The 17,263-nt window shown below is 41.2% G+C and overlaps 1 protein-coding gene across 1 annotated transcript in view; it reads right to left on the bottom strand.

Moving 5' to 3' along the window:
- The window catches only part of LOC126259157 (translational regulator orb2), a 468,570-nt gene that overhangs the window by 34,224 nt on the left and 417,083 nt on the right, over window positions 1–17,263 (bottom strand). The window contains exons 3-5 of the mRNA XM_049955702.1: window positions 13,127–13,336; window positions 3,687–3,799; window positions 2,716–2,926 (exon numbers count right to left, since the gene is read on the bottom strand). Of these exons, the coding sequence (XP_049811659.1) occupies window positions 2,716–2,926; window positions 3,687–3,799; window positions 13,127–13,336 (534 nt within the window). The remainder of the gene's footprint in view (window positions 1–2,715; window positions 2,927–3,686; window positions 3,800–13,126; window positions 13,337–17,263) is intronic.

The following is a 17,263-nucleotide window of genomic DNA, read 5'->3' as shown; positions in this document are numbered from 1 at the left end:
GTCTACTTCCCAAATCCCAGAAGGGCAACTGCCACCCCACTCTGCCCTCCCCCTCAAGCCCCCCCTCCCCCCACTCTTGCACGCATACTCCTGACCCCCCCCCCTCCCCCACCCTCCCCATTGTGAAAGCTTGTGACAGGCTGTTTCAGAAAATTTAAAGGTACAAGTCGTATAGGTTGATTGCTGTCTTTTGCAAGAAGTTATAGATACATTTTGCAATACATCTGTCTTCTTCAATTGTTGAGGTATGGTGTTATTAAATGTAATTGTTTGACATAATTTTCAGCAGAGAATATATCTGTATTTTCTGACGTCTCAAAACCACTATTTGACATAGTTTTCTACAGTGTTTCTCCTGTCTCATCTTTAACAGAAACTTGTGAAGAGTGTTTTGTACTGCTATGTGAGTTAAATATTTACTGACTTCATTGACTGTTCATTGGAAGATGAATCATCAACATCATTCTGTATTCTGTTTCAAGTGCTTGTTTATTTACCTCCTCTTCCTCTTTTGTTTCTCTGGCATACATCTTTCCATTCACAAATATGGACAAAGAACATTAATTTTACAAATGTAGCTACCAGAAAATACTCCTCAAGTTGCTAATTTTTCTAAGAACACAAATCTCTGTAAGTAAGCCAGCATAGAAGGGCATAATTTTAAATATAAATGACACAATTACTGTTTATGAGAAGTTTTCCTATAAACTATATGTAAATGTAGTTATATAATCAAGTTCATGAGAAGAATGAAATATTAACTCAGCAGCAAAGTGTGTATTGGTGTGAAACTTTCCTGGTTGATTAAAATTGTGTGCTGAATCGTGACCAGAACTTGTGACCTGTGTGCCCTTAAAGGGGAAAAGCTCTAATGAGTGAGCTAGCCAAGCAGAACTAACAATCTGTCCTCACAGCTTTACTTCCACAAGTAGCTGACCTGGTAGGAGATGACTGGAAGGTAGAAGATGAGGCACTGGTGAAAGAAAGATTTGTGGATGGGTCATGAGCAGTGTCTGGGTAGTTTAGTCAGTGGAGCATTTAGCATCTGTGAAAGGCAAAGGTCCTGGGTTAGAGTCTCAGTCTGGCATATAGTTTTAATCTGCCAGGAAAGTTTCATATCAGCGCCCACACTGCTGCTGAGTGAAAATTTCATTCTGGAAACATCCCCCAGGGATGGCTATGCTATGTCTCTACAATATCCTTTCTTCCAGCAGTGCTAGTCCTTCAAGTTTTGGAGGAGAATTTCTCTGAATTTTGGAAGGTAGAAAATGAAGTAGTAGTGGAAGTAAGGCTGTGAGGACTTGTGAGTTGTGCTTTGATAGCTCAGTCAGTAGAGCACTTCCCCCAAAAGGCAAAGGTCCTGAGTTCAAGTCTTGGGTTTGCATACAATTTTCAACTGTCAGGAAAATTTCAAGTTCCCAAAATAACTGTGTAAACAGGAAAGACACAAACTCAGAAACTAATTCCATATCAGAAGAGAGTGAGGACTCTAAATATTTGATGGTCATACAATGTGGATAGCTTATCTCTGATGGTGTCTTCTGGCATTTCTTACAGCACTGGTGAAAAATATGTGACCAGAAACTTTAAGTTTTGGCATAAATCAAACAAATTTTGTAAAAAATCCTTTCTGCAGCAACAAATCTTTTTAATCCTCTGTTTTCAAGATGATAAAATGGAATATATTGAAGAATGATACACTGATGTGTAAATTGCATGACATTTCATATGTCTACAGCTATTTACCAGTCTTAACTCTCTGGAGAGCTTCATTTCACCAAGTGATTTAAGAGTTTTTATAAGTAAATCTGACAGTAATTCCAGAATATAATATAATTTGAAGATAAAGAAAAGTGCAAGCATTTGGAGTCAGGGTGAAGGGTTGAAGAGGAAGGAACAGGGATTAAGCAAAGTTACTGGTGAGGTTTAGGAAATGAGGAGAGTCACAGAAAAATTGCCCAGAACCTGTTATCATGGGAGGCTTACCAGACACAAGCTTCTGGGTGACTTTTCTGCAACTTTCCCATTTCCTAAACCTCACCACTCCTTTTCCTTCTTCCCCTTCAAGCCTTCAGCCACAAGGAGCAACTGGCTCCAAAAATTTACATATTTTCTTACTTTTGTATGTTTTTCTTTTGAAGCTGTTTTCTGAATATTTTTTTATCTATCCAATTATATTATATTTTCAAAAATGGATTATTTTTATTGATATGTTGACAGTAATTCCAAACATTCCATTTACCTCTCCAGTGATAGTCCAGTCTGGCTGCACAAGTTTTCAGATGAGATTCCCTTTTCGTATTACATAAGCATCTCAAAATGTTATTGCACTCCCCCAAAAACTAGCAGTCACTGGATAAGTGCAGTAATGATGTACATCTTGTGCCCACATCTAAGCATCAGATTTTCAAAAAAGAAAGCACAGGAACACATGAACTGAACTGAAATCTGAATAAAGCTTTCCCAAATTTCAGTCCACTGCTACACACATGCATCACTTCATTTGAGACACTGTATGCATAATAAATATTTAATAAAGTTCATGAATGTATTTTTGAGCACAATTTCATTTTTTGTTACTTGTGATCATAGTCTCTCATTTAGCATTCTGTATGTAATTTTTAATTATAACTAAATACGTGGATAGTAAAAGAGATAACAAATTTTGAATTATACAAGATGAAAAGCTTGAAAAGCACTAACAAATTCTGTTACCTGCTTTCAAAGGACGTGGCACACCCCCAACGAATACTGTCTTACGAGGATCTAGTGGCATCGAGGCATCTAGCACAAAGTCCGCATCCGATAGACGCCATGGCCGGATTTGCACAGGCTTGTCTTTTATTGTCGGTGAAGACACACACAGGTACAGTTTATCATCATCTTGGATGCAAGCGTCAATTAATTGCTGTACTGAGCTCTCATCCTGTAAAGAGGAGCACAGTATTAATAATAAAGTATTATTTTAAAAAATGACAAAGAATTTTGTTATTATTGCTATTCACAGATATACCAACGATCAGCGACTTTGGATATTGCCAGTACTTGCTATGAATTCAAACTTAGGTTTGTGTGCATACTTAGGCCCGATTAAAATAAAAGAAATGTCATTTGAACAGTTATCTGTATTGCATTAATGTAACACATACCAAATTTTACGTTTATCAGATGAGCAGCTTTTGTCCAACAGTTAAAGGTAAGTTCTTCAATGAGGAGGTCATCAACTGGACACCATAGACAGAGGACTTCTAACTTTTACTTTATAAATCACAGGTTGATAACCTTTCCATTATTACAAAATAGTATGATAATAAATGTGTTACGTCAAATTTACTGATAACTATTTTTAACATGGCAGAGTCTGTGAGGAAATAATTACAGAGAGAATAGAGTAGTGAAGTTAAGACAGTTTCCTTGGCAAACATAAAAATATTGGTGTTTCAAACTTTCCCTGTCTAATAACCCTGTTTTAATGTTAACAGCATGAAAACGATAGAAGTAAAACAGAACCACATTTTTCCTGAGTCCACATTAGGTTCAAAGAAGCAATCCATTATCCTTATTGGAATATCTGTCACAGGACAACAACGCCTGCATTTCTTGAACACACACACACACACACACACACACACACACACACACACACACACACACACACATCACAAAAATTACTTATCAAACTTTACCTGAAATAAAAGGAAGGCATATCCCTTTGGAGGGAAATACGACTTGCTTTCAGCTTTATGTGGCCAGTCAACAACCAGTGGACCAAACCGTCTGAAACTAGCAGTGATTTCATCTGAAAACAAAAACATTACATTAATATAAATACTGCCTCTCACATGGAAGGATATTCATGTAATTATCTGTCATTTCCAATAATTATGCCTAGCTGCCATATTCCTTTTTTTTCCCTTGGTAAAGCAAATGGAAAGTGTTTATCATTTCTAGTGTCTTATATTTATGTCATAACTTATCTATCATTACTTTTGGGTTCTTAAACACATTTACAGGTACAAATTTTAACTGGTGGCCCTTTTTAAATCATTAAAGTATGTACAAAAGAGTAATGAAACTAGGGAGACTGTTTATCATCCTATCCACAAAACACCCACTGGAGTCTCCTGATTATCTGATAGTCCATTCACCTGTTAAAAGAGGATGGTGACACATCATATACACACCTCTGTAAATGTGAATCACAACTTTTCCTGTACGATTTTGTAATAACAGCTAACTAATGCATGCATTACTAATCTTCATATTAAGTAAGATGATGTGCATTGTTCTGAAAAAATGCTGTCTTGCACTGAGATTTACAGAATGTGCATTATAACAGGTTGTAGTCAGAGCTGGTTGAAGGCCGAAGTGACACAAGACACCACTAGGGGCACCAAGCTGTGAGGAGCGCCTGAGGGGCCACAGTTGCTACGGATTCTAAATAGTGCGTATCACAATTAGTAACGAAAACTGACGAGGGGGGGGGGGGAGGTGCCAATTAGTTGCTTGTGATGGGGTAATGTTCTCCTCGAACCGGCCCTGGTTGCAGTCAGTACTGTTTGTCCACAGTAAGTTGACGATTCGTGCGGCGGCTGTTGCGAAAGGCAAAGGCGTTGCGAGGGAAGAGGAAAGGTGAGCGGAAGGAAGCGTCTGCTGTTACCGCAGTCCTGGTACCGTTACTCAAAACAATGTCCACGGTAATTCATCGCGTCTAGGGGCACCTTAACGTCCAATTGTTTTCACAATGTTGCCACAGTCACGAATGATGATGATTATGAAATGATGAGGGCAACCCAGTCCCCGGACAGGGAAAATCCCCAACCCGGACGAGAATCGAACCCGGAACCCCGTGATCCAGAGGCAGCAACGCTAGCCACTAGACCACTCGGAGAAATATGAATATCTTTCAACTAGTGCCAATTTCCTCCGCTTCTGGCAGCACCAGTAAAATCGTCAAGTTACAACTAGAGTAAATAAATGTTGTAAATGAAGAACACAATGCTTTGTTTTACATTTATAATGACAGTGTTCTAGCAAGAAGCGACGGAAGAATCAATTAATATGAATGAATGCTTACAGTCTATTAATATATATCTTTATTATTAACGCACAACAGTTGATGTACCAGTAATGTTTTTCCTCGGCAGCAAGCAACGAAAGGGTTGAGGGCACCGTAGTGCGATTTTACCTTTTACCTCTGCTAGTGTCATGCGAACACGACCTTCAGATTCGAACACACTAAAAAGTTAGCACACATTACCATAACGGAAGTCTCCATCATTGGCTTCTGAGGTGTTCCGGTTATCTAGTTACTAAAACAAAATATATTCAAAGAGATTACATTCTTTGATATTAGTACATATTCTGATAACATCAGGAATGAAGGTGACGAAAAGATTATCGAGTCCTTATTATTACAAGTGATTCGGATTTTCCGAACGTTAGAAGAACAAGTAAGTACTTTGCTCATTGTCGTCGTGTGCAATATTGACTACCAATAGCACGCGCCTCCGACAGTCGCCATCGTAACGGATCGCGTTCTCCAAATGAAACGAGTGGTTTTTGGTGAGTACAGTAATAATCAGAGCCTTTATGTTCAATAACTGCTGAGTTCGAATACAATGTTGCGTTGCAAACTTTTACTTTCTTGTTTCATTGTTTGCTTACATCGATTACCAGTAACGAACTTGGAAACACAGAATATTTAAGAATTACTTTCTGATGAAACTAAAAAATATGGGTGCGACCGGTAATCATAAAATATACAAACGCGACTTGTTGGTTACAATACATGAAACAAATAATTTACTACAGCTGTGTGTTACTTGAGCGATATGAGAGTGTACCGATACGCAACATTGTTACATCATTACTTGTACTACGTGGAGGAGCTCTATTTTCTTCATGCACCCTATCATTTTCTAACAGACTGAATTTTTAATCTGGCTTGGCTTTATATGTAAAAATTTGAATAGCAACTAACACCGCGAATAAAAAACAGTGAAAAAGCGCGAGGTACATACAGTAGAGAAAGCTTATTGGTAGTTAATATCTACTTATTCCTCGTGTCTGATCCACGTCGGCTCAGTATCAGTTACTGGCACGTCAATCATCCGTAGTACCGGTATGAAAATTTGGTGCTCCTCGGCAGGAGTTCTATTTCATCAAAAAGAAAACGTGAATCTAAATAACACGGAGCAAACATAAACGGCATATGTTAAGAGTAAGCTCTATTGTGGATGTATGGTGTAGCAGGTAAGACTCCGTGAAAAAGATGTCACGATAAACGTAGTAAAACGCGCGAGACAGAACGATCAGTAATGTGAAAAAGAAGAAGGCAAAGTGAAAATACAAGATCCTGCATGTATTTATTCGCCTGATTTTTCCATTCCTGTGTCCTGAAAGAATACTAACCATAATTCGAAGGGGATCGGAAATTGAATGTGCCTCACTAGCGCCAAACGACAGTTGTTGCGGGAATCATGTTAAGACGAAACAGAAATTAAGACTTTCCACGAGCGGAATACTCAGCTGACAAATGGAATTTGTTCGTGTGTTATGAATCAGATACTCTGCCATAACTGTGTGAATGCTGTACAGAGTACAGGTGTGCAACGTTTTGTTGGTGAGAGCTAACGTGGAAATGCATTTAGTACGTGAAAACATATTAAATAAATGTATAATTTTTATTTATACCTTACTTATTGGTGGATGAATGTTAGCAGCGACTGACACGATCTGAAAGTTTAAATGGTGGACTGTGATGCTACTTATAATTATATTGAATTAGAAAAGGATGTGTTATGCAAAAAGTACTATAAACTTTCATCTTAAGAGTGAACTTATTTCACTAAGAGCTCATATATGGATGCAAAGTTATCTTTAAGCTATCTTATACCGCTCTAGCTGTTGCTTTGTAGTACATTTCATACGGGAAATACGGAGGTATAGTTTCAGATGCGGCCAAGACAATTGTTTTTGCTAAGTCTCCTGAAAAACGTACACGTTTATCATGAAAACTCGCATGTAAACTAATTTATTTATTTAAAACTAGTACTAAAAGCAACAGATATTTCTCTTTGTTGTCAAATGCAGGGATTGTTTACCGTAAAAAATCACCAGTTTTATATGTCAGATAGGTGTCGATATTTAGTACCTCGTTTCGTTTCAGGAAGATTGCAGGCTGTCCTGTAATCTATTCTTTCGTTCACATCTCGTCGTATAAAAGAAAAATGCGATTTCCCACCACTGAATCTAGAACCATCAACTGTAACGAGTGACTAGTAACAGGGAGATCATACACTATGCGATCAAAAGTATCCGGACACATGGCTGAAAATGAGGTACAAGTTCGTGGGGCCCTCCATCGGTAATTCTGGAATTCAATATTGTGTTGGCCCACCCTTAGTCTTGATGACGGCTTCCACTGTCGCAGGCATACGTTGTATCAGGTGCTGGAAGGTTTCTTGGGGAATGGCAGCCCATTCTTCACGGAGTGCTGCACTGAGGAGAGGTATCGATGTCGGTCGGTGAGGCCTGGCACGAAGTCGGCGCTCCAAAACATCCCAAAGGTGTTCTGTAGGATTCAGGTCAGGACTCTGTGCAGGCCAGTGCATTACATTGATGTTACTGTCGTGTAACCAATCCGTCAGGCCGTGCAGTATGAACAGGTGGTCGATCGTGTTGAAAGGTGCGATAGCCATCCCCGAATTGCTCCTCAACAGTGGGAAACAAGAAGGTGCTTAAAACATCAATGTAAGTCTGTGCTGTGATAGTACCACGCAAAACAACAAGGGGTGCAAGCCCCCTCCATCAAAAACATGACCGCACCGTATCACCACCGCCTCCGAATTCTGCTGTTGGCACAACACACGCTTGCAGATAACGTTCACCGGGCATTCACGATACCCACACCCTGCCATCAGAGCGCCACGTCGTGTACCGTGATGCATCACTTTACTCAACGTTTTTCCACTGTTCAATCGTCCAATGTTTACGCTCCTTACACCATTGTTTGGCATTTACCGGTGTGATGTGTGGCTTATGAGCAGCCGCTCGCCCATGAAATCCAAGTTTCCTCACCTTCCGCCTAACTGTCATGGTACTTGCAGTGGATCCTGATGCAGTTTGGAACTCCTGTGTGATGGTCTGAATAGATGTCTGCCTATTACACATTACGACCCTCCTCAACTGTCGGCGGTCTCTGTCAGTCAAAAGATGAGGTCGGCCTGTACGCTTTGAGCTGTACGTGTCCCTTCAGGTTTCCACTTCACTATCACATCGGAAACAGTGGACCTATGGATGTTTAGGAGTGTGGAAATCTCGCATACAGATGTGTGACAAAACTGACACCCAATCACCTGAACACGTTCAAAGTCCCTGAGTTCCGTGGAGCGCCCCATTCTGCTGTCTCACGATGTCTAATGACTACTGAGGTCGCTGATATGGAATACCTGGCAGTAGGTGGCAGTACAATGTACCTAATATGTTTTTGGGGGTGTCCGGATACTTTTGATCACATAGTGTAGATTCCAGCATTCCTGTGGAATACTTTATTGTAGATTACCAAAACCTAACGTAGAAACACACCGAGATACCTTCAGGCACTAAAAAAAATGTGATTTCAGAATGAGGTGGGAGCTGCTTCATGGCTAGCACTGCTTCCAAATAATACCTAATTTTCGTGCGAAACCATAAAAGAATAAAAACCGATAAGCAACTGCAAACTGTCGGATTTTCCGGCAGAGGCGCTAGCAAGATAGGCTTGCTAACACAATACCGCGTCCGCAACATGACTTAAAACTGTGGCAAGAGGAAATGGCGTTGAGACAAGTTGTAAACAGCTATCATCCGCTAATCATCGGAAGTGTTTCGATAACTTTGTTGGTAAAATTTTGGCAGGTCTCGGAAATTCAATACAAGAAGACATATATTGCATACACATATATGAAACAATGAAAAATCCGGGATGGAATAATGACAATATTATGAAAAAGATAGACTGCTACTCACCATATAGTGGAGACGTTGAGTCGCAGACATGCACAGCAAAAAGACTGCCAAACAAGTTATCTTCCGGCCAAAAGGCCTTCTTCTCAAATAGACAAAACGCACTCACAAACGCAAACACAACTCACGCAAGCACTCGACCACTCTCTGCGGCCGTGGTCATGTGGTGTGTGAGAACTGTGTTTGCGTGAATGTGTGTGTTTTGTGTATTTCCGAAGAACGCCTTTTGGCCGAAAGCTAATTTGTTTAGCTGTCTTTTTCTTGTGCCTGTCTGCGACTCAACGTCTCTAATATACGGTGAGTAGAAATCTATTATTTTCATAATGCATACATATGTGATATTGAAATGTAGAGAAGAACTATATCTACTACTAAAAATCATAAAACTTCTCGTGCCGTAAGCAAAAAAATTATTTTTAAGAATAATATGCCAAATATGGAATAGCAATTGGGAATGGGTCATGCTGACCGATCACGCTGCCAGTCATAAGAGCTGCGTTTGATAACCTGACGTACCCGAATAAAAATACACGGCAGCATAATGAAATCTAAATCTGTTAATATGTTATATACAGCGAAATATGCAGTTAAAGTTGTGCTGTTTTAGGTCCCATTCTAACCACCTCGGTCATGAGGATATACTGTATTCCGAAGGAAGTGCCGAATGTAAACCACGTGTGAGACTTGTGGTCCAATATTCGGGCCAAATGTGACTATCACGAGCCTGGTACGTGGTAGGTAGGTCGAGCGAAATGTAAAATGCACGGCCCTGGCCCGAGATACGACGTTCGAGACTTGGTGATGGGTCTCGCCACACACAGCACAGGCCGTATCACACTGATAAGGGGTGGCCACGAAGCTGGGATCACGGATTTACTTTGTACACCTTTAGTAGGCCATTAAAACAACGTATTGTGGAAGTAGTAAGATACACTTCTAGTAGGCCATGAAAACAACGTAATGTGGAAGTAGTAAGATACACTTCTAGTAGGCCATTAAAACAACGTAATGTGCAAGTAGTAAAGGTGCACTACTCTGGCAATTCCGAAAAAATCTCAAGAGAAGTTTTACACGTCTGTTATGTAACTGATGCATCTGTGCGAAGGTGCCGGCCGTAAGAAATCAGTGTGGTCAAGTGGGCAGCGTTCGCGCTTTGCGAGAGGGTCGCGGACGAGGCGACAGTTTGAATCGTCATGACATTCATTATCTGCAGTAGTCGAAGAACAGTGAGCCACTTTCATTAGTATATTAAAAATGTAAATTCTGTGATATTAAAAAAAATTGCACCTACACTATTTGTTCTTAGAACATTAGCAAAGTTTCACCACTACGCTGTTTAACTGTCAAATGGGGCCTGCCTCTGTGTCTGCATCTCGATCACCACAGGCATACATTTTCAGGAAAACTCTATGCGTTTCTTCGTTCACTTGTCGATGTTTGTAAATATGTTTGTTCTAATAATTAAATGTATTTAAAAATAAGTAGTCAAATAATATGAAATTCACTGAAACTTCATGCAAATACACGTAGGTTTTTTAGCTATTTTACCTTAAAATGTCATATAAACTAAATAATACGACCAGTGATGAAAAAAATATAGATTAAAGGTTATGTCTGAGCGGGAGTTGAACCGTCGCCAAAAGTCGCCTTATTCACGGCCGTTTTACGAAACTCGTGCGCTAACCACTTAACCACCATTAACATTATCGTTTAGCACCTACGTACAGATACATAAGACACATAACAGACGCCTAAAATTTCTCTTCCTATTTTCTCGGAATTGTCAGAGTAGTGCACCTTACTAGTAGCCCATTATGTTGTTTTAGTGGCCTACTGAGGGTGTATAAAGTTTGAAGTAAATCTGTGAACCCGACATTGTGCCCTCCCCTTGTGAGTTACACGTTATTATTTCTCAGTCACGTTCGCATGTCGAATTATATGCTCCCAAATATTACGGACGTATAGCCGCTAAATGTTTTCAAAACGTAAATGTTGTGATGTTAACATTGAGCATTATATCGATACTTCTGCTGCCCATAGTGATGGCAGTGGCATCATACGTCCTGTACGACAAAAATGCAGGTCGTTAGTTAGGATGACACTGCTGACGAAGATCAACTTCCAGAGCCCTGGATTTGCAAGAAATACGAAGTACAGTAGAGCGTCGATTATCCGAAGTAATTGGGGGACATGGGTGTTGGGAAAACTGGTTTGTTCGGATAATCGAACTGTACATGTTTATTTGCCAAAAAGAAGTACTGTACAATAAATTTATTCATAAAAACAGGCATCTCTCTTAGTATTACAAAGTAACATACAAAGGCAACTTCAGTAGAAATATATAGTAATAATCTCGTACTTGTCCCTCATAGAAAGGACAACACGTTTACATTGAAGCATTTTATATCGTTAAGTTCACTTCTTCACGCAGGAGCACGCAAGTGGTCGTAACAGAGAACAGAAGGTGACTGCACCGTGAGAAGCTCTTGTTGGGGGCGCGCAATCCTTCAAACTGCTGTGAACGGCTTTGATACTGCCGCTACTTCTACTGCCAGTGCCAAGCCGACAGAAGTGTGCTGATTGTTGAAACACAGCGACTGGCGGCTTGGCAGGTCAGCAGCGCCTTGTGAAGGCCCCATTAGAAGCAATGTTCCGCCAGCGGTGGCCCAGTGCGGCGACTACTGTGGGAAACTTGGTTTGGGAGTGAGGGGGATGATGGACGGTAGGGTGGGAGAGTACCTGGTGCGAGCGAGTGCACAGTTCGGTTAAGCGGTCGTCCGGTTGACCGACGTTCGGATAATCGACGCTCTACTGTAGTCCAAAAATCTAGACCAGGGCTTCCCAACCTGTGGTCCGCGGACCCCTTAGGGGTCCGCCGGCTCTTTCTAGAGGATCCGCGGCCACCTTTCACCAAATCGTGTAAAATAATGAGTAAAATTACGGAATAAAAATGTGAAAATCAAATTCATCACTATTTTTTTTTCGGGTGAAAAACATGTGTACTTTTACTTGAGGTCGTATCCCCAAGCAGCCTTTGCGGTTCCTAAGTGAGGAACCTTTTACGCATGCGCGGAGCGAGCTCTGTCGACCAATCACAGCACTCGCTGGCACGTATGCGGCCCCAGGCATCATTAAATGTTAAACTCGCTTTGTCAGTGCACTACCTATTTCATAAGTCGATTTTTGACCAGGTTATTACTTCTAACATGGATCGGCGGCTGAAGTCAGGATCATTGAAGAAGGGTGCAGTTTCTCCATCGCCTTCACAACAAGGGAAGTTTCCAGTTGAAATGAATGAGGAGGGAGGACCACCAAAGGAAGACTTTACATACATCTGAACATTTTTCTTCGGATTTCACGAAAAAACCACACACACACACGACTGTTACGAAATATGCTTGCCCCTTACACAGCAGTAGCAAAATAGTGGAAGTGAACAGACCATAAGCGGCAGCTTGTCAACAGCGAACAGTTTGGACGTGACGCTAATTGCGCTTGGAGGAAGACAGCTCCATCGTGTGAAATTTCAATTACCAAATAATTTTAATCAGGCTATAGTGTTTTGAACAAAGTGAGAAAATCCACTAGTAACTGTCTGGATACATTGGGAATTCAAATTGGATCGTTAATTTCAAGTTGTTTTCATTCATCTCTAAACCAAAGACTATTGTTACTTCGGCGCGGGGGGGGGGGGGGGGGTCATTGGGAACATGGCACTTGCATTAACAAGCTTTCAGTTCCCATGGGTTTCGCTCTGAAATATAAAGTTACTGTGCTCTTGACTGACTAGAGGTCCGCCGGATTTTCGACTGAAGAAGGGGTCCGCCAGCTGAAAAGTTTGGGAAGCCCTGATCTAGACTATACAAGAGGCAGCCTTAGATCAGGTAGGAATAAATAAAAGAGAACTATAATTATTTGATAACATGTTCGGAGAACCGTGGGGTGGCTCGGAGGGTGGTCGATCGTGTTTGCAGTATGGTCCCAGGCCGCTGGAACTTAAGTCCGCAACGTAACCACTACCTCGGAAGTCGCTACATATTCCGAATATGCATCACTTAATAATGCCCCAACGAACCCCCTTGCAAGAGGCGACGATTCAGAAGTAGTTGGTGGTTACCTTCGTCGATGTCCGGCGGCAGGCCGCCCACGAAGACCTTCCTGGAGTAGCGCTCGCCCGTCTCGGAGCCCTGGCTGTGCGGCGAGGAGCGCGACGGCGAGCTGAGGGAGGGCGCGGGCGGCGGCAGCACCTGCCCGTCCACCAGGTGCGGCCCAGACTCCTCCAGCAGGGCCGCCTGCTCCTCCAGCCCGGGGAAGAACGGCGACTTGCCTGCGCACACACACACACACAACCTGTCACACAATTTCTCCGACGTTCGTCGGCTACACGGATTTTATTCGGATTTTTCCGATACGTATTTTAAAGTGAAATTCGCTTCTTCGTCAGAACCTGGTGAAGCAGTCGCACCTAAGGAATGCTACGGTGTTATATAAGAGCAAAAAGGTACAGTCACTGGTTAAAAAACAGCTACGGCGCTAAAAAATACTGGCACGTTGTTAAAATCTGCTTCACTGGCTGCCCGAGATGAAACTGTAGGTTGTTTCGCTTTCACTTCACATGCCTCGTCAACAAACGTACTGTAGCTTTGAAAATATTGAAAATAAACATCGTGTGTGGCCCAAGATATTCGCGTATGTTAATTATACTCTTTAGGTACATAACAGATGTGAAAATTACCGAACTATCAGTTTAATAAGTCACAGATGCAAAATACTAACGCGAATTCTTTACAGACGAATGGAAAAACTGGTAGAAGCCACCTCGGGGAAGATCAGTTTGGATTCCGTAGAAATGTTGGAACACGTGAGGCAATACTGACCCTACGACTTATCTTAGAAGAAAGATTAAGAAAAGGTAAACCTACGTTTCTAGCATTTGTAGACTTAGACAAAGCTTTTGACAATGTTGACTGGAATACTCTCTTTCAAATTCTAAAGGTGGCAGGGGTAAAATACAGGGAGCGAAAGGCTATTTACAATTTGTACAGAAACCAGATGGCAGTTATACGTCGACGGACATGAAAGAGAAGCAGTGGCTGGGAAGGGACTGAGACAGGGTTGTAGCCTCTCCCCGATGTTATTCAATCTGTACATTGAGCAAGCAGTAAAGGAAACAAAAGAAAAGTTCGGAGTAGGCATTAAAATACATGGAGAAGAAATAAAAACTTTGAGGTTTGCCGATGACATTGTAATTCTGTCAGAGACAGCAAAGGACTTGGAAGAGCAGTTGAACGGAATGGACAGTGTCTTGAAAGGAGGGTATAAGATGAACATCAACAAAAGCAAAACGAGGATAATGGAATGTAGTCGAATTAAGGCCGGCGATGCTGAGGGAATTAGATTAGGAAATGAGTCACTTAAAGTAGTAAAAGAGTTTTGCTATTTGGGGAGCAAAATAACAGATGATGGTCGAAGTAGAGAGGATATAAAATGTAGACTGGCAATGGCAAGGAAAGCGTTTCTGAAGAGAAATTTGTTAACATCGAGTATTGATTTAAGTGTCAGGAAGTCGTTTCTGAAAGTATTTGTATGGAGTGTAGCCATGTATGGAAGTGAAACATGGACGATAAATAGTTTAGACAAGAAGAGAATAGAAGCTTTAGAAATGTGGTGCTACAGAAGAATGCTGAAAATTAGATGGGTAGATCACATAACTAATGAGGAGGTACTGAATAGAATTGGGGAGAAGAGGAGTTTGTGGCACAACTTGACTAGAAGAAGGGATCGGCTGGTAGCACATGTTCTGAGGCATAAAGGTATCACCAATTTAGTACTGGAGGGCAGCGTGGAGGGTAAAAATCGTAGAGGGAGACCAAGAGATGAATACACTAAGCAGATTCAGAAGGATGTAGGCTGCAGTAGGTACTGGGAGATGAAGAAGCTTGCACATGATAGAGTGGCATGGAGAGCTGCATCAAACCAGTCTCAGGACTTAAGACCACAACAACAACAACAGGTATATAACTCACGAAGCGAGATTATTGTTAAAGACTATAATTTGTCTGTTGTCTTCTTTGTTTTTCGGCCTCTTTTTTACGTAGTTGCACATATACGAGTTGTGCAGGTTAACTCCTGTCGTTAGCAACTGTAGTAAAAGTTTTATTGAGACCAGACGCGTTTTGTTCGATTCTAAAGCATCTTGAGTGGTCAGCTTTTTTGTTTTTTGCTGTTTGTTTTATTCTTCCGTATTTCACTTGTATGTGCTGGGTTTCTGCGAAATGGGTAAACGACAGTGATACCTTCCAACACAGAAACGTGAATATATTACGTGCAGTGAAAGTGCTATGTACAAAAACCCAACACATACACTTGGAACACGAAGAAGAATTTTATAAACAACACAAAACCTGACCACTTAAAAATGCTTTAAAATAAAGTGAACTGCGTCTGGTCTCATAAAGACTTTTATTACAGTTGCTAACGACGGCAGTTAACCTATACAACTTGATAATAATTTTCGTACTACTATGAATAATTGTATAAATCATAACTAACACAAATTTTAAGACCTTATTTCATCTTACCTTGTTCTGTTCCTTCTAAGATCATCTAAAAATGGTAAAAACACTCTGTATCTCTTTTCATTATGATTAACGTATTTCTCGCGAAAATTAACATTTCTGACAGGCCTCTTGTTCTCCAATTTATCGTACTCATAGAGCAGAAATACTTTAAACGAGTGTCTTTTATCAGAAAGGATGTTTATTTTCAATGTTTTCATACCTGCAGGAGTTTCGTGGACGACGTATGCGCAATGAAAACCAAACAAGTTAAGAAGAATTTCGCCATGCGCCACCAATGAAGTAGATCCTCGCAATATGTATGTACTTTATGGCGCTGTAGTAGCTGATAGGTCAGCGCGACGGAATGTCATACCTACCGGCCCGGGTTCGATTCCCGGCTGGGTCGGAGATTTCTCCGCTCAGGGACTGGGTGTTGTGTTGTCCTAATCATCATCATTTCATCCCCATCGACACGCAAGTCGCCGGAGTGGCGTCAACTGCCTGGCTGCACCAGGCGAACGGTCTACCCGCCGGGAGGCCCTAGTCACACGGCATTTCCATTTTCATGGCTTTGTAGTTTGGTTTTCCCAGCGACCATACGTTTTTGTACTTTCATAACAACATAACATCTGTCATGTGCGACTGCTTCACTATGTCCTGACGCAAAGGTTCATGGCAGTCTTGGAATCCCTGAGCATGGAGCTGTCGTTCCGAAATACCGTCAGTCGACGGACTTTTATTCGTAAAATATTTATCGTTCACAGTCTCTTTGTGTGGAAACGGAACGACTATGGATCCGTAAACAAAAAGGTCTGCCATTATTGGGCCTGTCTTTACGTTTATCTGATGCTGGTGTAACAAACTGCGGACAGTACGATATTCAATTTAAAGACAGATCTTTTACTGGCCTTCGTTTGCAAATAGAGTATGTCGACAGAACCTTCCTCCACGAACGCAACTACGGTTTGCGGCAACACCGACGTACTAAACAGTGTCGGGCAATGTCATACTTTCCTCTGAACTAAATAGATCTCCCGAAGTCTGCACAATTTAAAAACAACGATGAAAAACCGTCGTGAAAAAATGAAAAATCAAATTCGGCTTTTATTTGGGGCTCTTTGCTTGTTGAAAATAAATAATAAAAATGTATTACCGAGTAAATCGTACCTCAGAGAGGTAGAGACATGAAACAAAAAACTGGAAATTTGTGGTAAGGCCTTATGGGACCAAACTGCTGAGGTCATCGGTCCCTAAGCTTACACACTACCTAATCTAACTTAACGCTGAGGACGACACACACACCCATGCCCGAGGGAGGACGCGAACCTCCGACGGAGGAGACATGAAACAAGTGTGTCACACTCCTCTGCATGCTTCACATTCTACTGAAATCGAATAATACCACTCTTCAAACATCATTTGTGCACGTTTCAGTATAGCATTTCAGAATAGCAACTTAAATGTGTCTTTACGATTTGTGCATTTTCTGTTCTCTGTAAGAACATAATAAATATCAACCATTTCAACGCTCGAGGAACTGCTGATGGGAATGTCTAAATAAAACTTTTGCATACTCATTAAAGCGCAGTTTCTTCTCTTTCTGCCTTTTTTTTTATCATTTTAGCATCATTGATAAGTCACTACCCTTAGCGATCGTTAAGTCTTACACACAACCTTCATACGAAACTACCATA

This window comes from Schistocerca nitens, chromosome 5 (assembly GCF_023898315.1).
Source record: "Schistocerca nitens isolate TAMUIC-IGC-003100 chromosome 5, iqSchNite1.1, whole genome shotgun sequence".
NCBI classification, from domain to species: Eukaryota; Metazoa; Arthropoda; class Insecta; order Orthoptera; family Acrididae; genus Schistocerca; species Schistocerca nitens.
Note: the sequence above shows the minus strand (reverse complement) of the source record. Positions and strands in the feature narration are given on the sequence as shown.